A 21,859-nucleotide genomic window follows, 5' to 3' on the forward strand; every position below is an offset into this window, starting at 1 on the left:
GCAGATGAGAGTCGCGCCTGGCTCACAGACTACGGGGTTCTTATAGGGCAGAGCAAGCAAATGCGGGGTTACAGAAGCAGATGTGGCAGTTAGCCATTAGCCAGGTTGCTAAGTTTAAAAAAACGGCGAAAGTCTCTAATTGGTGGTTGGGAGCTGGGGGTCTTATCTGGCGGGCCTTGGTCAGTTACCTTATTTGGCTAGGAATTTTAACCCAGCCGTTCCCTGACATTTATTTATTACCCAGTCTCAGGAACTGCAGATGCCTAACGGCTGTTTGTATGTTTCTACTACTAATGGCTATTACAAGTTCAGGTGGGAACCTAAAGGAAGGCTCTTATAGATGGGGTTACTCTTCTTTCTGAGATCACCCTGCCAGGCCTGTTAGGGCTGAGTGCTGTAGAAATTCCCATTTCTGTCTGAACCCTGGGCACCCCGGTTTCTGGGTTCCCTAGTACTCAAAGCCTCAAGCGATATGCACAGCAAAATATAAGATTCATGGCCCAGGCTTAAGAAGCACACAAAAGAAGTCTGATAAAATACACATTTATTAGAAATTTTTCAGCAGCATCATTTCCATTTGCTTTTCTAATCAAAATACATTTCAAAGTAATTACAATGAGCACTCAAAATGTGAGCAGCAAATATTTTGAGAACTCAGCAATAAAATAATCAGTAGTACGTTTCATTCATTCATTCATTCATCCACTCACTCATTGTTTTAAAAACAATGTGCAATATTAGCACAGAGACCCAGGAATGCTACTTAGTATGAAAATTGAATATTCCTGCCATTGTTCTGGTTGTAGAGACTTTACCCATATTCAAGAGAAGAGCTGGACTCTACAGTACATTCTGATATAAATGTGTGGTTTAGCCAAAAGACCTAAAAATAAAAATCAGTAAGAACAGTTTCCCTTTCTATTCATGTTTGACTTAGTAAATAAATAGTCATTATAATGATATTTTCATGCACAGAAACCCAGTTTGAGGCTTTGCTTAACCAGTATTCTTTTCACATCTTACTTTACAAAGACACAGATTTGGTTTTAATAATTCAGCTACTGGGCTCCAGTTTCTAGGGCAGGTGACCCGCCTGCGGTGCCAGGCAGGGACGGGAATCGCCCTGTGATCCATCAAGTGGAGCAGGTCATTCGATTAGATACAAACACTTTGCAAACTAACTCGTACTTAACGACATGGGATTTTTTTCACAGACATCAGAAAACAAAATGTTACCTTGGCAACTGGTGAAATACACACGAAACAGAGTGTCCTGGTTAGACAATGCGAACATACAGAAGGGTGAAACCGAACCGCTTTTCCTAACTTCTGCATTATCTGCGGTGTCGACAGTCAAATCCAGGTGCCCATACAATACACAGGGCCCTCTACCAATACACCTGTTAGTCGGGTTACCTGTGATACTGAACATTAGTGAAGTGCTGATGTGTGAAAACAGACCCAGCAGTGGGTGGGGCCTGGATCCCCGTCCTGGATGATTCTGTAGGGAACACAGGTGGGGCCTCTTCTTTAGACACAGCCAAGGGCCCCAAGTGCGTTCCTTTCTTCATGGGGTCATTCACTGCGATGACCACCAACCAAGGGGGCAGCAGGCAGTTTTATTAGCAAATTTAATGATGTGATAATCTTTCCCAAATTTACAAATGTACAAGGTATTTGTACCATTACCTTTAGATAGCTTCAGCGCAAAGATATACATATAGTACACTGTGATAATTATTTGTAAAAATATGAGACAGCATATTAAGTAAAAAAAAAAGACACACAAGACATAGTTTCCACAGGCACTTCCAACTACAGGTGAACAGAGAAAAATATAGCTTTTTAATAAAGGACTGAATGTTAACTTTTTTTCATCTGTAAAAAATATCTGTGCAAAAGTGTGTTTCTCATTATTCCCTAAGTAATTGTAGCACTGCTACATCTCAGAGTCTTCTTTAACAAGGTTTGCTGTGTCTTTAAAAGTGTCTTCCGTGGCAGTATAGGCTGGAGCGGGGCTCCTTTTCGGATGAACTTGAGCAGGGGGCGGAGGTGACGGGGGTGAAGCCACAGCAGCGCCCTGCTTCTGCTCGGTCTCCATCTGAAACCACAAGGAAACAGGCGTCAGCCATTCACTCCCCCAACAGGACTGCAGACGGCTTGTGTGAAGAGGACAAACCTTTGCCAGTTTGCGCAGAATATTCCAACTGTATGTCTAAGTGAGACCAACAAGTTACTGCTTAGAAGGACCACCTGTGCTAAGCAAAAGGGTTCAAACTTACCTCTGCATAGACCGGATTTTCAAAGTTGGCAGTTTGTTTCAGTTTTCGTTTGAAGATATTCCATTTTGTTGCCTAAATGAAAAAGGGAAATCAGAAAGCCTTCAGCAATTTTGTATGAGTTTCTTCCCCGGCCTAGGTTTTAAAATTCCTTCTTAATAAAGGAATAAGCAATTTGGAACCTAGGACCAGATGACCTGGCTCAGATGGTAAATTGTTCAATTTTTCTTTCAGTCATCCCTGAACAGTAACTGAAACTCTCTGGGCTCTTTACATTTAATAATTTTAAAATACTTCCTTGGTTTGAAATTTATAATTTATAGAATCTATGCCCATAATATCTAGAAGCTGGGTTTTTTTGGGGGGGCACAGTTTCTGGTTGCCTCTTGTATGTGTCCTGACTAGGGACCGAACCTGCAACCCAGGCATGTGCCCTGACTGGGAATCGAACCTGCAACCTTTTGCTTTGCAGGATGACGCCCAACCTACTGTGCCACACTGGCCAGGGCTGTCTAGAAGCTTTGACAGAGGCAGGCAAGTTTCTTCAGGGGCTGCCTGACATTTTAAGGAAAAAGCCAGATTACAACTCTTGTTTCATAAAATGGTATCCTGATCCTTGATCAGTGCAAGCACATCCCTTCTTCCCTCATCATCCCTCCTGGAACCATAGTAACAAGAGCAATAGCCAACACAGTTCACATTAATTGAGAACTTGCTGTGTGTCAAGGACTAGTCCAAGAGTTTTACACGTTTCTGATTAAGCTTCCTAATAATTCTGTGCGCCAGGTGCTCTTACTACCTTTATTTTACAGGCAAGAAAATGGAATCACAGCACGGTCAGATAACTAAATTGTAAGTGGGAAAGTGGGCAATGATTACAGAGCTCAGAAGCCCATAAATGAAGGGCCACAGAGAGAGATCATCCCAGACTATGATGGGTGGCCCGTCTCACTGAGAAGCTGGTGGTAGTGGCAATGCACCGGCTGGGAGATGAAAGGGGACAAGGGGACTAGGACAGGAAACAGCCTTCTCTATCAGGTAGCTCAAGTAGCCCATGTTTCATGGGGTGCCTCTGGCACTGTGAAAGTAGGGGGCCAATTTTGAGGAGTGGGGAGCACGTGACTGCAGGAGACGTAGAAGAGACCAGTCCCTTTAACCCCCATCTAAGTGTGCACCTTCCTTGCACATGGCCACCACCAAGGGGAAGATGAAGACATTCGTGTCTGAGCCCGGCCTCTGGAAGCTTATGCTGAACTGGGAAAGGTCAAAGCTCTTAAAAGTCCCTGCTGCAGTACGGAACGGCTGCTTGGAATTAAGCAATTACTAACCAAAGAAACGGTGGGGGTGCTCATTTTTATCTCCTTGGGAAATCCAATGCATGTCAACATGACTTTTAGAAAATGACAGAACTGAGCAACAGCATTTCATGTTCTGAACTTTCAGTCCTTTGAGAAGAGGTACTCAAAGGTGAAAGACAAATTTATGAGGCCTTTGCCAAGTTAATGTCAAACTAGGGTGATCCCAACCAAGTGCCCCTGCTACTCGGAGCCACACTGGCTATTACCACAGATACAGGAAGACCCCTGGACATGCCACAGAGGACAGACCTTAGAACAGGGTGTCAAAATCATTTCCACCAAGGGCCACATCAGCCTCACGGTTGCCTTCAAAGGGCCGAATGTAATTTTAGGGCCGGATAAATGTAACTACTTCTTAACAGTTAAGCGAGAGCTCGGCGCTGCCACCAGGTAGAAACAAGGTGCCAGCTGGCTAAAACAAAGTGGAGGGCCAAGGGCCTTGTGTTTGCCACCTGTGTGTGCCTTAGAGAGTGTCGGAACAGGAACCTAATCAACAAAACAAAGAAGCAAAATATAACCAAAGACACTGAAATGGAGAAAAGGCTGACAGTGACCAGAGGGGAGAGAGGAGGGAATTTCAGGGGAAAAGGGTTTACAGGAACAAGTATAAAGGACACATGGACAATAACGGGGCGGTGGAAACAGGAGGGAGGTGGGGAGGGCGGGGGGTTGGGCTGGGGTGGGGGGAAAAGGCAGAAAACTGTACTTGAACAACGATAAAAAAAAGAGAGAGAGGAAGAAGTGACGTACTGCAAAGACGGACATGAGAAAGAAAAGGACTACAGCCAGTGAAGGTCCACTACTCTTATTTGAAAGGGTCTCTCCATGTTCATCTGTTTTTGATGACTGATGAGTACGTAGGTTAGAGGTCACGGCGTCTGCACCACACTGCCCTTCCCACGCAGGCCGACAAAGGGCTGTGCAGGCGAGCTGCTGTCGCCACTCGCAACTGGCTGAGAGGAAAAGTCACACTGCCTCAGGGGTGAGTCGGACTTGGGGAGCCAACTATGTGACAGGCACGTATTCTGGTGTACATGGAAAAATTAATCTTCAAAATCTACTTTTAAAATGTACTTTGAAAAAAAATTCAGCTCCTTGAAAAATATAAAACTGGAAAGTCCTTTCTAAGACAACATCTGTATGTGTGTGTCAGGATGGAAATAGTAAAGGCAACCTGAAAAGGTAGACAGAAACCTTTGTTATAAGCTCTTCTCATTAGCATTGTTTAGTTCAACTTTTATTTCGACCTGAACAAGCAGAACAGGAGCCAATATCTAAGTACCTGAAAATCCAAAATGACCTCCAAGTTAACTTTGCAAATGCCAATTCTGTTTATAGATTATGCACTTTGAGAAACAAGAATTTTATAAAAGGGTAAGATTTCTACCTCCCCTAAGACTTGTGTTTCTTTGTATTTTTTCACAGAACACAGAACCTTCAAACTGAGACACCCGAGGTACTTTCGTTCTCGACTGGGATCACAACGCCCTGGGAGGCGCCCTACACAGAATAGTTTTATCCCCGAGAAGCCCTCCCAACCAGTATGCCAACAGTGCCCTCAAGGAGCAACTTTAAGGACTCTAGTGCTCAGCGGCAAAATAGTTTGCCCAGAATCAAACAGCTAGATCTTAGGTAGCATCACATGTGTCCATTAAAACTAGTAATATATTACTCATTAGTATTTTATATAAATGTATTTATTGAACTTCTCTTTATAGACCAAATAACATAAAACTTTCAAGAGACCTGAGGAAATGGTAGGGAAACTCTATCTAGTGGGGTTTTTTTTCTTTTAATCTCCGCATTGAGAACAATAATGTTGGTGCGAGAGTTAGACCACTAGACAGATAGATGAAGACGGTATAAATTAGCGCCATCTAGTGGTGAGCATAGGTGACAGCTGTAGAACTAAGAACAACATACATTATTAAGGGACAAAGATGTAAACTGTAGTAAAACTGCATTACACAGTAAAGGAAAGTGTCTTCTATACGAATCCTTGATGCAGTGAGCTCTTCATTCATATTAAGTCATTTTCTCAAATTAAACACCTCTGGTCTGAAGAGGCTGGATCCAGATGCCCTTTTTTCTGCATAATCTTCCATGTCGCAAGCAACATCATTCCCATCTCAGCGTTGGAATATAGGTTTATTTTGTGGGAAGTTTCTCAACTTATAATTTTTTAAAATTTATCTTTAGTAACTGCCTACACATCTTAGGATCTGTGAGCCCACTGGGGTCTCCCTAGTTTGCCTCGGATTAAATAAACCCAGCAGTTCCAAAGTCCTCTCCCCAAATTCTACACCATGCCAGTGGTTAGTCCATTACCTGAGTTCCATCAGCACCTGGGGAAGTTGGCTTCGTGTCTGGAACTAGCTCAGATGGGTTTATGGGACTCCCATAGTTCAGGTTCTCCACATTTTCAGATGCAGTCACCTGTGCAAGTATTAGAGGCCATTAACCAGTGCTAACAATTTGTGCTATAAAGTTTCTTATCAAGTCTTTGGTTCTGCTTTTCCCACAGACATGGTCAGGCACCGATTTCATTATGAGACTGGGCCCAGGGCCCAGGAATAAATACCACCCTCATCTTGCCACCTACCACTTGGTCATCTATCTTATGCCTTAATCCTGGGAGACAAATGCACCCACCACTAGTAATGGCAATTTCTATTATCTTCTCTGTGTCCTCTCACTCCTGCTGTTGAGCATATTTCTGGATAAAAGTTACTCTGGTTGTACGATGACAGCCAACATCCCAGGAGGAAAGCATGAATTATTTCCAAACTCACTGGTGAACTGAGAATCTTATCTTTGGATACTGAGAATAAAATTAATAATTTCAGAAAGACTGTTTAATGGGTTAATTTTTACATACAGATTTTTATATATTTTACTTTTCAATATTACTCTGCATTAGTTTCAGAAGTACAGCATAGTAGTTAGAAAATCCTGTACTTTACAGAGTGGTCTCCCTGGTGTTTCAAGTACCCGCCTGGCCCCACACCTAGTTATTTTGATACGAGTCACTATATTCCCTGTGCTGTCACTTGTATCTCTGTGACTATCTGTAACTTCCAGAGGCTGAATTTTTTTTAATTTATTTATTTAATTGTTGTTCAAGTACAGTTTTCTGTCTTTTACTCCCATCCCAGCCCACCTCCCACCTAATGCTCCCCACCTCTCTCCCATTTCCACCCCCCTTAGTTGTTGTCCATGTGTCCTTTATACTTGTTCCTGTGAATCCTTCCCCTTTTCCCCTGAAATACCCTCGCTCTCCCCTCTGGTTATTGCAGAGGCTGAATTTTTTAAATGAGGCATAATGAAATTAATACTCCTCTAGACAGTCCCTCTTAAGCCCAAATTACCATGGATATACAATCAATAAATTGCAGAATAGAAATTCACTCCTTTTCCTGTATTTTTACATTCACCACTTCATTTCCTCTCAAACTTGAGTATGTGTTTATAAACATGGCCTCATTTTATTTCAAATGAAAATGCCGAAGAAAATATGTTTTATCATGTAACTATAAAGTTTTGCCATCTGGGTATCTGAGGATTAGGCAAAATGCTTTCAAGATTCAAATATTTCTGATCTTAAGAAAGCTATTCATAAAATAAACATTTGTATCTTGTATTAAAATGTGCCATTATCTTGTGAGCACAAAAGAAGTTTAGGTATTAACAATAAAACTGTATTTCACTGAGGTGGAAGTTGTTTTGCCGGAGGAATTCGGGCTAACAGTTGGCCAGCACAGGAAGTGGTGTTGGAGCTCTTGATCCCGACCTAATGAAGTTTTCTTCTGCATGCACGCTCCTATCTGATCTCCCTGACCGTCTTAAGGATGAGTGAGTAGTGGGGATGATGCATCAGGAGAAATTTAGATATTTGCCTCTCAGCTTTGGAGATGTTTGTACTTTTCAGAAAGGCAAGCAGGGAGAGGTCACCTAAAAATCACACATCCGTGATACCAGTAAGAATCCAGAAAGTATCACCGGCCCCCTATATCTCTGCATAATGACCAGACGATCACTCATTCCGCTAATATTTACAGGTTGCCTGTGTGTGTCAGACTCAGAATGAGTCCTCTTGCTTCGACCACTCAGAATGAAAAGGTTCTTAGTCAGCACCCCCAGAACAGTCACCAAACCTCAACAGCTATGCAGCAAAGTGGGTTTTTTATTATATTCAGGACTCGTATCCTTGGATCAGTCCTGTTATTACAGATAGTGAAGCTGAGGATTGGGGGTGAGGCAGCCCCTAAAAGAGTGTTGTTCATTATGCAACAGAACAAGACCCAGCAGTAGTAACACCTGAAAGAAAGGGCCGTGGGACTTCTCACCTGGGCTGGCTGGGCCACTTTAACAGCACTGTCCCCGGTTGCATACATTGGGTTTTCAAATACTATGGGTTGTTTCCCCATCTCCATGGTAAAGTGATCACTCTGATAAAGGGAAAAAAATCATACCATGCTGATCTGGTTCGCACACAGAGGAAGGTGTTCTCACGCCTAGGCACAGGCTAGGTGCTATGCCAAATTTACCCCCCGAAAGTTGCAGAAATAAATAAACACAGCAGAAGCACGAGACCTCCATATGGGAGTTTTCAAGCCTTTTCATCTCAGGGCACACAGAGACTAATTACTAAAAATTTTTAGCACACCAAAAAATACATGTTTTGCCCATCTGACAAAGAAAATAGGTATAATTTTGATTCATTCACACCAGACAGCTATTGTTGTGGTGGCTGTTGTTGTTTTCATTTGACAATCTAAAGGAAAAGAGGTCAGTGCCCCAAACTAAGTAGGTATTGCATGTTTTAAAAATTCTTTCAGCACACCAGTTGAAAATCGCTAATGTAAAGTAAAAAATGGAAACACTCTTCCTATATCTATGGCACCTCAATACGAACAACTCACTTGGGGATCGGGTTTGGACAACAGAGAAAAGGGTGGGCAGTGAAAAAACAGCAAAGAGGAGAAGAGAAAGGGCGGGGAGAAAAAAGAATGAATAGTATTGTGCTTGTAGGCAGAAGCAAAAATGAAAGCTTTGGGGGAAAGGCAGAATACTGAAAATAATTTCCCTATCTTGATTTTACAGTACTAGTCCACTCATGAAGTAATCCATTTGGTCCTCACAGAAGGCAATATTGTATCCATTCAACAGATGGGGCAGAGAGGTCAGCAAGCTCCAGGACCGTCATTACATACTTACAAGGCAGCAGAGTTGTAATTTGAAGCAACCACTGACTCTAAATTTCTGTTTATTCCATCATTATACAATGGTGGGAAAATAAACAACACTAGAAAATGTATATTCCCTACTCCTTTCCTTACTTCTTCCTTTAAAAATACAAAAAGTCATCAAATGAAGAGAGAATACCTTGGTCTGTCTCCTTCACCAAAAATTATAAGACTGTTTAAGATTCTAATTAAACTTAATTAAGACTGTTTAGAGGGAACCCAAGATGGCAGAGAAGTAAGTGGAAGCCATACTAAAACCCAGGACCAAACTGGAATTATAACTAAACTAAAGAAAATTCATCCTGAATAATCGAGTGAACACTAGCTGGAGAAGGCTTACAACCAGAGACTTACAGAAGGAACTTCACCACAACAAGACTGGTAGGGAATGTTGGGGTGCAAAGGGCTGGCTGGGCTCCCACAGGCAGCAGTTGAAGTTCTGGAGGGATATTTCAGTGTCTGGGGGGAGGGGTCTCCAAGAGGTGTGGAGTCTAAACCCCAAGCTGGGCTCCCCAGCCCAGAGCACCAGAACAAGGAAAGGAACCCAAATAACATCTGGCTGTGAAAAGCAGTGGGGTTTCTGTCTGCAGAGAGCCTCTTAAAGGACCAAAGCACAGAAGTTAATCTGCAGCCCCTTACCCTGGGCTCTGACAGAGTAGACTAGAGACACATGAGGAGAGTCTTGGGTTGGTGGACAGAGAGAGCTGCAGGGTCAGCCACCAGGATCCCTGTGCCAAGTCAGTCCCCATACTACAGAGCCACCTTTCTCAGGCAGAGCACTCCCCTCCCAGCCTGAGGGGAACCAACAGCTCCACCCACAGGAATCCCTCTTGCCCTACCCCGTGGAGCTTAAGGCTGGCTGCTGAAGGGTACAGCTGGAGGCTATTTCAGCAACAACCTAACAGAGAGCCTTCAGGCCAACAAGAATTGCTGGGAGCTCTGAGACTTTAGCTGACCCTCCCCTAGGCATGGTGCTGGTCAAAGCCAGCCTCGGTGCACAGCCAGGTCCTTTCTGCACACCAACAGGACCGGCAGAGAGGGAGCCACATACTGTAGATCTCTGATAGCTCCAAACAGGGTGACCAGGGCCGGTTACAAGCAGCATCTGACAAATGCCTACACCAGAGTCTTTGCGGATCCACCTAATACATAGAAACAAATACAAAGAAGCAGCCAAAATGTGAAGACAAAAAGCAGGTCCTAAATGCAAGAACAAGAGAATACTCCAAAAGAACTAAATGAAATGAAGGCAAGTAATTTATCAGATATAGAGTTTACATAATGATAAAGAGAACAACCCAACAAGAGGATATAACTCTGGTAAACATTTACGAACCCAACACAGGAGTGCCTAAATAGGTAAAGCAAATCTTGATGGGCATAAAGGAGAAGATCAACAGAAATACAGTCATACTAGGGGATTTTAACACCCTCTTAACTTCAAAGGATAGATCTTCCCAGACAGAAAAACAACAAGGAAAAAGTAGCCTTAACACACTAAATCAAATGCATTTAATTGATATTTTCAGAGCATTTCACCCCAAAACAGCAGATTGTACATACTTTAAAAATGCACATGGAATGTTTTCTAGGATAGGTCACATGTTGGGACACAAAACAAGCCTCAATAAATTAAACAAGATAAAATTATATCAAGCATCTTCTATGACTGCAATGCTATGATACTATAAATCAATCACAAGAAGAACACCGAAAAACACACAAAGACATGCAAGCTAAATAACATGTTACTAAACAAGGAATGGGTCAACAACAAGATCAAGGAAGAAATCAGAAAATACCCTGAAACAAATGAAAATAAAGACACAGCAACCCCAAATCTGTGGACACAGAGAAAGTAGTCCTCGGAGGGAAATTCATAGCATTACAGGCCTATCTCAAAAAAAAAGAAAGAAAAAGCTCAAATAACCAGTCTAACTTTACACTTAAAGGAACTTGAAAAAGAACAACAAACAAAGCCTACAGTGAGAAGACAGAAAATAAGAAAGGTCAGAGCAGAAATAAACAAAACAGTCTTTAAAATGATACAAAAGAGCAGTGCATCCAAGAGCTGGTTCTTTGAAAAAATAAACAAGATTGATACACCTTTAACCACACTCATCAAGAAAAAAAGAGAGAAGACCCAAATAAATAAAATCAGAAATGAGAGAGGAGAAACGACGACTGACACCAAAGAAATACAAAGGATTGTAAGAAAATATTATGAACACCTGATATGCCAACACATTGTACAACCTGGATGAAATGAATAAATTCCTAAAAACATACAATCTTCCGAAACTAAATCAGGAAGAACCAGAGAATCTGAATGGACAGATTACACCTAGTAAAATTGAAGCAGTCATCAAAAAACTCCCAACAAACAAGAGCCCTGGACCAGATGGCTTCACAAGTGAATTTTACCAAACATTCTGAGAAGAACTAACACCTCTCCTTCTCAAACTATTTCAAAATATTCAAGAGAAGGGAAGACTCCCAAGCCCATTTTATAAGGTCAGCATTATTCTAATTGAAAAACCAGATACAGACACCACAAAAAAAGAAAATTATAGGCCAATATGCCTGATGAACATAGATGCTAAAATCCTCAAGAAAATATTAGAAAACCAAATACAGCAATACATCAGAAAGCTCATAGATCATAATCAAGTGGGATTTATTCTGGGAATTCAAGGTTGGTACAACATTTACATATCAATAAATGTGATTCACCACATTAAAAAAATGAAAGATAAAAACCACATGATCATATCAATAGATGCAGGAAAAGCATTTGATAAAATCCAGCCCCATTTACAAGAAAACCTTTCAGCAAAGTGGGAATAGAAACATAATAAAGGCCACATATGAGAAACCCACAGCCAATCATCATACTCAAGGACAAAACCTACAAGCGTTCCCCTTAAGATCAGGAACAAGACAGGGAAGTCTGCTTTCCCCTCTCTTATTCAACACAGTACTGGAAGTCCTAGTCATAGCAATCAGACACAAAGAAGAAAGAAAAGGCATACACATAGAATAATGGAACTGAATAGAAAGCCCAGAAATAAACCCACATCTTTATAGTCAATTAATATTTGACAGAGAAAGCAAGCACATACAGTGAGGTAAAGATAGTTTATCAAATAAATGGTGTTGGGAAAACTGGACAGAGAAAAATAAAACTAGACCACCTCCTTAAACCACACACAAGAATAAATCCAAAATGGATTAAAGACTTACCTGTTAGACCTGAAACCATAAAAATTCTGGAAGAAAACATAGGTAGTAAAATCTCAGACCCAGCTCATAGCTGTATTTTATCTGATCTATTTCCTCATACAAGGGAAACAAAAAAATAAACGAATAGGACTACATCGAACTAAAATTTTTACAGAGCAAAAGAAACCATCAACAAGATAAAGATGCAACCCATGGAATGAAAGAACATATTCACCAACATATCTGATAAGGGGTTAATATCCAAAATTTATAAAGAACTTATAAAACTCAACACCAAAAAACCAAATACTCCAATTAAAAATCTGGCAAAGGACCTGAATAGACACTTATCCAAAGAGGACATATGGATGGCCAATAAATATATAAAAAGATGCTCAACGTCACTAATCATCAGAGAAATGCAAATTAAAGCCACAACGAGATACCATCTCACACCTGTGAGAATAGCCATCATCAGTAAATCAACAAACAACAAGTGCCAGTGAGGATGAGGAGAGAGGGGGACTCTTTTGCACTGTTGGGGGAATGCAGATTGGTACAGCAACTGTGGAAAGTAGTATGGAGATACCTCAAAAAATTAAAAATGGATCTGCCTTTGGCACAGTGATCCCAGTTGTAAGAATATATCCAAAGAAATCCAAGACATTAATTTAAAAGAATATAAGCAACCTGCTATGTTCATTGCAGCATTATTTACCATTGCCAAGATATGGAAGCAGCCCAAGTGTCTATCAATAGATGAGTGGATAAAACAACTATGGGTTGTTTATATAGTGGAATTCTACTTGGCCGTAAACAAGAAGAAAATTTTACCCTTTGCGACAGTATGGATGGAGCTGGAGAACATTAGAACATTATGCTAAGGGAAATAAGTCAAGCAGAGAAAGACAAATACCATATGACTTCACGCACATGTGGACTCTAATGAACAAACTGAACTAACAAGGAAAATGGGTACAGACTCATAGATGGAGAACAGATGACAGCTATGGGGGAGGGGGGCAGGTTAGAGGGTAAAGTGACCAGGCAAAACCAGAAACGGACTGTGGACGTGGACAACAGTGTGGTGATTACAGGAGGGGAGAGAGTGTAAGGGGGATAAATGGTGATGGAAACAATGCACTAAGGCCGTTCAGAATTCCAATTCGACGGTGTGGCATATAAAGCAAGGGTAAGTTTCAATTTTATTACTATTTTGGGACACATTTCTGCAACAAACCTGTTTTCCTAACTTTGTCAGTAAGGTGAAGAGTTTATTCTGAGAGGCCTCCCATCTGTTTTTTTCTAGGATAACTTCATTCTCTATAAAAAGTGTTACTTTTATAAAACAGTAAAAACGACAACATTCAAACAGTCATTGTGGAACCCCACTCACCATCACCACTGCTCTGTCAATAGCCGACTCCGGTCCAAACCCAGATATTCCGATATCCATATTACCATCGGCCCCTGATCTGAAGGTCACCCCATTTCCATTTTCAGAGGATTTGACAAGACTGCTTAAACTGAAAAGAAGTCATCGAAACAGGGTTACTGCTTTTTGTAACAACCCTTCATAATAATAATACCCTTTCCTCCGTGTTGCTAAGTCTCGCAGAAAGGAAATGCTCACTGTCCACTCTGAATTTACACATCAGATTCGCTAGTGAGTTCTCTTCGCTCCCTGGAAGTGCTAAGCTTGGGATCTGAGAGGGGCCCAACTTGACCTTCACAGGAATGAAGCCTTTCTCCAGCCCCGCCTGAGTGCCCACCAGCAGACACCACCACTGGACTGTAAAACGGGATTTGCATTTAGGCTTCCAAGAAGCACTTGATCGAGAATTTGTGATTTGAAGTGACCGCTTTCAAGTTCACTACTTTTTGTTTCTGAAGAATAGATGAACTGTGTATTGTGTTCTTCTAACTTTAAAAAAAAATTATTTCTCCATGGTTACATCTCCCTGGCTTCCAAAATCAAATACTCCACGTAATGAAACCGACCTTGGCAGCTTGGGCAGAGAGGGCAAAAGGGAGCCGGTTTTCCTATAGTGGAAAAATCCCAGCGTTGCCAGAGCTCCAATTATGATGATCAGGATGATGGTCAACAGCACGGCCGTTGCTGCCATTGAGGAGGGAAAAAGAAGCAAACATGTTACCACGCGAAGGGGAAGAGCCAGTCTTCGCTGAAGAAGCGGGGGACTGGAACCCTTCATCCTACAGAGACCGGGTTAAAGGATGCAGACGGCATTCGGTTCAGGCTCTGCGAAGTGTTTCCAGACAGCTCGTATTCTTAAAACTTACTTGTTCCTGGAGAAATGCCTCTCGAAAGCCCTATTTCACAGTAACTTCCCATGTAGCCGCTCGGACACCTGAAAGTAAAAGAAGAATTGTTCACGAGATATTGCCTTCTTAGGCGTCTACTGCAAATGTATAAGTGCATCTTGAGGAAGAGCAAGGTTTGACTGAGTAAATTATACGCTGAACAGACATGTGTCCTGCATGACTTTCATTTACTCTGCCTGAGATGAGGAGCAGAGTGAAGAGTAACCTGACTTTGAAAATTCACTCTCAGTGTAACAGCTATGGCATCTACAAGGTCAACCTCATCAGATAAACCTACCAGTGTCTTCTCTAACCCATGGAATGTTTCCTTATAAAGAAAAAACAGAAAGCATGATTGTCTTTTTTTCTTTGCTATGCTTTCCTTAAATACTTTTTAAAGAGCTCCACCTCTCTTATTCTCAATAATTCTCCTCTTCCCAGGTCTTGAGCAGAGTCTCTGATCACCGTGGGCACCTTGTCTTGAAGCAGCTTTGCTGGCAGCCGCCCTCCCACAGTCCAGTTATTAACTGACCATCCCCAGTGAGCAGGCAAACGCGGTAGTTGTCATTTCTCTAACTCCCTGCTCTTCCAAAGTGTGGCCCACAGTTCTGTGGCACCTCCTGGGAGCTTGTTAGGAATGTTGCATCCCTCTGAATAGCATGGGCATTTGATCCAGGCTCCAAGTGGTTCTTAAGCACAGTCCTGTTTGAGAAGCGCTGCCTTAATTCTCTCTAGACTTCCCAAAGGAGGGCAAGCTGGTTAAGATGGGACAATTAGTGAACTGCCAAGGCTTCTGTACTTGTTTTTCTGGCCACTTTAAGGTCTTGAATTCCCCCAGAAGAGGCAAATCCTACAGCTCGGACCTCAACATTCAGACTTACTTGCATTTGGGGAGGTCACTTTCATCAAAATAGCAATTTCCTCCGTGCATACACCTGCATGGGAGGGGCATGATGATAGGATTTTCGATGGCTGCAGAAAGGGAAGGCCATGCACGTGTTAGTCAGCGTACTTAGCAGAGCACCTACACCATGCAAACTACTTCCAGTCCAGGGTCCAGGGTGGGGGTGGGGTGGTTGGGGGCAGGGCAGCTAATCAGTCTCCCTATCAAAAAACGTTGCCTTCCCCTTGAGTCAGATGAATTTCCTTATCAATAATAAGGTCTTGGAGAGTAACATACATTTGGTAGAAAGAAAAGGGCAGTGGATAGCATCTCCCCCACAAAAAACAGCGGAGAGATGCTAGGCTCCAGAACAGACATTAATAGTTCAAAGAAACTGTGGTAAAAAAATCTCTTAGGACATCCACCTTCTCATTTGAAGTGTCCATCTGCCCTGTGAACCTCATTAAAATCAAGAGTTCAATTTAGGCACACCTCCAAACTTCAACTAAAGGCTCCAAAGCATCAGTGACCCATCCATCAAGAAACAGACAAACGGATACAGATACACAGACGCTTGACAGACAGCTGGTTGGAGACCTCATTTTTTTGAGTGTCCCAGAACCGCCCTTGCTGTGGGTCCCGGCTCCAGCTCAGGCCCTAAGGATCCCCTGGGTATGGTCACTAGAGTTTGTCTTATACCCAGAAGATACTCAGTAAGTACTGATCACCTGTGTGTTTGTTCAAGGAGCTCTAACACCCTTCTGGCACACAGTCCCTCATTTTGAATCTCTGCTCGAAATCCCTTTCATCAGAAGGCCTTTCCCGGGCTTGCTAGCGCGCTCTCACCCCACCCCATCCCTCTTAGCTTCTTCCATTTTCTCCTTTCCCTTTTTACCACCTGACATCATATATTTATTGGGTTATTGTCCTATTAGAATATAAGCTCAACAAGACCAGGGTTTTGGTCTGTTTCCACTATCTCTAGCCCTTAGAACAGCACTTAGCACATAGTAGGCACTCAATAAATTCTTTTAAACGCAAATCTTAATATAATCCACTTGGTAAGACGTGTAAATGAGAGAAGCAGATCAGGTGACAACCTGGACAGCACCTCTCCTTCAGTGTGAGGCTGTAATGTCAGGACGATTCACCCACAGCACAGAACAAATCTCAAAAGCTTTAAATTGTCATTTTGTTCAAAATAATGCTAAATATTGTAATCTTGCCAATATTTCCCGTAGCACTGGGATGAGAGTGGGGGTAGGGGAAGGGAGGCGGGGAGAAGCAGTTTCTTTCCTGGGTTCATTCTATAAACCTGTCAAACTTTTCAACCAGGTTGAGACGTCAAACGGCAGTGCCTTGTTTAGCTGCTTGCTCCCCCTGGTGGTAGAAGGTGGTTAAGCCCCTGTGTTCTCCATCTGCTAAAACTGGGGGACGTAAGCTGTAAAATGGGCCGCTAGTGAAATGCAGAGTGATTTTTTAACGTACTTATCAAGCATTGAAAACTAGTTACAGAAACTAATTATTCTCCTTAATTTAAAAATTATTGAAAAAAATGTCTTGCCACGCACAGATCATTCAAAAGATTTCCCATTGCAGCCTTCATCTCCCAACAGCACCAGGTACATTGTAAAATGTGGTCCTTTTGCACTTGTCACAGCTTCGGGATAAACATGTGAGGAAAACAGGAAACCTCTGGCCCCCCCTCCATACCACACAAGGCCCCCCACACAAGAACCTGGGCCTCCACCCGAAGGAATCCAGTTTTGGCTGAATGGATTTGGGGGTGACAGCCGTCCAGTACGGGGCAGAGGAAGGAAAAAAAGGCCTTACAGAAAATTCAGTTTTCAAAATGTCTTTTCGAAATGACACAACTGTAAATTGATGGACACTGAATCTATCTCTGCAGATCTTGGCAAATAATTCTCAGAAACCACTGGAGCACAGTTCAGTTTGGCACCTCGGGTCCCACCCTGTCCGTATTTCCTGCATCTCGCACCCCCCTTCTAGCCATCATCACTCCAGTCTGCAAAGGACTCAGTCCACAGAATTCTTCAGGCTCCCGAAGGAGGGGACGCACCAACAGGGAACCTGTGGAAGAGAGCAGGGCAGCTCTTTCCCAGGCCCCTGTGGCTGCCCAGGCGGTGCCCCTACCTGCGTTACACTCGGTGATGCTGCCCTCTACAAAGGTGGAGCCTTGGGGACAGGCGCAGCTGTATCCTGCGGGTCTCAGGAGGCAGAGATGGCTGCAGACATTTTTACAGCGGTTGGGCACTGGAAAGCAGATGAGAACAGCATTTAGGTTCTGAGGACGAAATGAATCCCCCGGCCAGGAACATGCCCATCAACTGAGTGGTAGCCCTGACGGGTGACATCCCAACACCTCTAGGCCACATGCCACCTGGCTGGTGCTCACCCTCACTACACCATCACCCCCGCCACCCACCAAAGTGGCACAGGGGGTGCCACTGCCCTGTGCCTGCCCTGTGCCTCCATCCTGCCCTGTGCCTCCATCCCACTTCTGCACCACTCACATTTCCTACCGGCATCAGCATTTCCTCTACCGCCCTAGCAGGTTTGAAAGGCAGGTGTCTGGTTGCTACACAACCTCAAAAACTGGTCAGTGCTAAGCAAGTGGAGATGATTCAAAAGACCCCATGATTATATCAAGATTTGTCACACCCAGATTTGGGTAGGTCATTACATGTGGTCCATCCAAAGCACACACTGTATGTGATTTCCACCCTCACCTTCCAAGAACTTTCTTCTGTGCTTTGAGGTTTTTTTGTGTGTGTGAGACAAGGGAGTTTAGAGCTGTGACTATCAGAATCAACTGAAAGCCATTCACACCAATGGATGCCCAGTCACAGGAATTCATATTAAAATTGGTCTGGGAAACAGCTCCATCATTACCATTAAAAGTCCCTCTAGTAATTACAGAGCCCTCTGAATTCTACCTTAGCATATATTATGACTTGTGCAAGAGGTAGATGATCTCTGAATTCCTTCTCAGGTTAACATTCTGTGATCCTGATTCTCTGTCACCTTAAATGTAACCATAGACAAGGCATGGCGATAAAATAAAAAGGTGTACTCCAAAAGCCTCACTTGGAATCTATCCCATTACCATCTCTTCAGCTCTCTAGAGCAGGGCTTTCCACACTTTAGTGTGACACAAAACACCCAGGGAATCTATTCCAAAGGGCTGGGTGGGGCCTGAGAGTCTGTATTTCTAATCAGCTGCCATATGATACCAAAACTACTGGTCCAAGACCCACATTTGGGAGTAGGGCCTGGAGCAGGGATCCTCAAAATGTGGTCCCCGAACCAGCAACAGTAGCATCAGTTGCAAACTTATGAGAAATGCAAAATTCTTAGGCTGCCTAAATCATTTTAAGTCAGAAACCCCACAGGTGGGGCACCATGACATGTGCAACGAGCCTTCCAGCTGGTTCTGATACATGCCACAATGTGAGAACTACTGCTTCAGAGTAAATCTAATATGGCACAGCTGGGCGGGGTCTCAGACTTACACAGGACTGGGCACTTTCCAAAGGGGGCCCAGAGCACCAGCTGACTGCAATGCTTTTCCCTCAGGGGCGGTCTCCAGATTTCCCTCTGCCTGACTCCTAGACAGCCTTCTCCGCAGGGGCCACAGGGGGCTCACCATATATACTGTGCTCTCCCCGTCTGCCTTTAAAACTGCCAAGCGTGAGAGCCACAGGAGCATTTAGGACACGGGGCTGCAGGTGTTTGGAGAGGGGCTGGAGAACAGGCAATCACGACCAGCAACACAAGGTGGTTTTAGAAAGGGCATTTGCCACCTGCGTCATCTCCTGGGAGGCTCATCTCTGAGCTGCAATTTGCAATTTGCTGATTCAAGGTGTCAGAGTACCAGTGCATTTAAGGGGACCTCAGGCTCCACCTTTGGTCCACACACAGGGAACGGGAGGGAGGCAGCTTATCAAAGGTCACAGAGCTATAGCATTCAACTTGGATCTCAGCACACTGATCACGAATTGAATGGATTTGGAGAAGACTAATTGAAGTAACATGTCTGGGTTACCACTGAAGAGAGAATTGGACATTTAGAACTTAAAAGCCTATTTCCTTTCCTCACTTCAAAATTTTCCCTTCCCTTTCAGCCCACTCCTTATGAAGCAGGGCCCAGAACTGTTTCATAATGAAAAAGAGGGGAGCGAGCAGAAATGCACCTAACAATTTTAGAAGGAGGCTGATATAGCTCAGGATAACTTACTAGCCTGGTTGTGAGAGTGGGTACAACTGATGATACTCGGGAAACCCATTGTGTGACCTGTTAACCCATCTCACACTTAGCAGGGGTGTGGCACCTGCTGGGTTCTGTGGCCTGGCAGTACATACTCATAACCCCAAACAGTGAGGACCGAAATATTTGTACCTTGTATCTGCTGGTGGCGTACATAATTTCATTCAACCGCCAATTAACACACACACACACCCCTTTCACAAAGCAAGAGGTCAGCCTATTATAATCCACCGCCATTTTCTAACAATATAGTCATTAATCTGAAACAATGAGAAACATCGTCTCCCAAGGTTAGTGATTACCTGACTGGTTGTATCGATGTTGATGAAAGACTCGAACTTGAGTGAGCCAAGGGCTCACTGTCATCATTCTTTCTTTCTCATCTTGCCCAAATTTATCTTGTGTCCATACTTCTCCCTTATCCTTGGAAACCCAGTACAACTGGTCTTCGAAGATGTCAAGACTATAAGGGCTCATTGCTGCTCACCCACCAGGAAAAACAAAAGAAAACAAGGTTACTGAAGAGAAAACACCCTAACCCCATCTCTATCTCATTTGGCTTGGATTAATCACGATGCCTGGAAAATTCAGGAACATCCAGGCAGACTTTCTGTACATGAAAATACAACAGTGTGCTGCTCTGGGAAATCAAGATAAAAAAAAAAATCAAACTAGATTCATGCTTACTGGCAAACACAAATTATTGGGGACTTGCTCACTTTCAAGTTGCTGATTTTATTTTACTTTCGGAAAATAATTTGTGTGGCAGGTGTTCTTTTTTTCTTTGAACTTAAGAAACCACTTATCAGGAAAACTTGAATTGTGTTGAATTGCTGTCATTCTGCAGAGTCTGGATAAGAAAACAAAATATTTGTCTCCTTCCAGATGGTTCCAGTTGTGCATAATAAACAAGCCAGCACATTAAACACACGTGTCTAGAAGTGGTTAGATGGATTACCACCTGCACACAGGAGCACCACCTCTATCAGGGCAACCTAAATGGAAACTTGGTTAGTTCAATATCTGCTGCTGAGAGCATTTTAAAAAATTACATAAAAAGAACAAAAAGGGCATCATTACTGCTAATGAGTTCATTCACATTTAAAACCACAGCTGCGAGCTAGAGGGAGTGGTAATTAAGAAAATATAAACCATTTCCTAAAATCAGCATTCCTTTCTAAGAAAATGGGCAAAGAGACTGGAAACATATTCATTGATTATCTTACAAATGAAATTCTAATTCGTTTCTAACCTGCACTGGCAACAATTCTCCTGTCAGTGCCATCGTATTTTATGGTTTCAATAGTTTTCTCCTTGAAGTCACTCCAGTAGATGCGGTCATTGTTCAGATAATCAATAGAAAGACCCGTCGGCCAACCCAGGTCCTCGTGAACCAGGACGGTCCGATGCTGCCCATCCATCCAGGCTGACTCGATCTTCGGTTCTGTGCCCCAGTCGGTCCAGTACATAATCCTGTAACAGAAGGTTTCCTCACTGTGGCGTTTCACCTAGTGAGGCTTCTCCCCTGAAGGGGAGCATGGACTTCCCACAGGGGAGTCAGACGGTTTTCTTAGTGGCAGGGGTGCGAGGTGATGCTGTTTTTATACTTTGTAAGACAGAGAGAGGAAAAAGAGAACTGGTGCGTTTGCATCTCTTCTTCCCGAAAACTTCACTTCCTCAACAGAAACTGGCCAGCCTTGCCCAAGGACACACACCCAAACCCTGTAAAATACACACGCAATTACAAAAGCTGTTCCTTCTTCAGAAAATACTTACTGACTGCCTACGGGGTGAGAGGCACAGTTCTGTGTTTGGGATGCCTCGGAGACCAGAACAAGGATTCCTCCTGTCACGGAGCTTACTTACTTTCTAACTCTTTTTAAAGGTATTAGTTTGCATCCAATCGAGACTTAATTATACAAGAACTGAGCAAACCAGGGATTGTGCCAATTCAAATACATAGAAAGGATCAGTCAGGCCAGGTAAGTGAGGGGAACAGAGCAGCTATAGACACCAAGTGAAGGGCAGAACAAGGCTCTGTTTAGAGGTCCCAGGCAACGTAGCAACAAGGAAGCCACACCTCCCTCAGATACTGCTGTTATCAGCTCTTCTCACTTTTCAAGCCCCAAATACAGATTTTAAAACAAATTTTTTAATGTGACTGATTAAGGGAAAAAAATCTGTCGCTCTGTTAGTTCAAGTCAAACATGCCTCTGGGCCACACTAGCCCACCAGTCGCCCACCACTTTGCAGCCTCTAAT

At 43.1% G+C, this 21,859-nt stretch overlaps 1 protein-coding gene across 1 annotated transcript in view; it reads right to left on the reverse strand.

Annotated features, from left to right (window-relative positions):
* Positions 1-536: 536 nt before the first annotated feature.
* The window catches only part of LRP2 (LDL receptor related protein 2), a 191,487-nt gene continuing 170,164 nt past the window's right edge, over positions 537-21,859 (reverse strand). Inside the window, exons 69-79 of the mRNA XM_053665167.1 lie at positions 20,851-21,071; positions 19,901-20,077; positions 17,465-17,584; positions 15,309-15,399; positions 14,407-14,474; positions 14,107-14,224; positions 13,502-13,631; positions 7,984-8,085; positions 5,966-6,073; positions 2,283-2,354; positions 537-2,101 (exon numbers count right to left, since the gene is read on the reverse strand). Of these exons, the coding sequence (XP_053521142.1) occupies positions 1,940-2,101; positions 2,283-2,354; positions 5,966-6,073; positions 7,984-8,085; positions 13,502-13,631; positions 14,107-14,224; positions 14,407-14,474; positions 15,309-15,399; positions 17,465-17,584; positions 19,901-20,077; positions 20,851-21,071 (1,369 nt within the window). The 3' untranslated portion in view covers positions 537-1,939. The remainder of the gene's footprint in view (positions 2,102-2,282; positions 2,355-5,965; positions 6,074-7,983; positions 8,086-13,501; positions 13,632-14,106; positions 14,225-14,406; positions 14,475-15,308; positions 15,400-17,464; positions 17,585-19,900; positions 20,078-20,850; positions 21,072-21,859) is intronic.

This window comes from Artibeus jamaicensis, unplaced genomic scaffold (assembly GCF_021234435.1).
Source record: "Artibeus jamaicensis isolate MK-2021 breed Jamaican fruit bat unplaced genomic scaffold, CSHL_Jam_final contig_391, whole genome shotgun sequence".
Taxonomy (NCBI): Eukaryota; Metazoa; Chordata; class Mammalia; order Chiroptera; family Phyllostomidae; genus Artibeus; species Artibeus jamaicensis.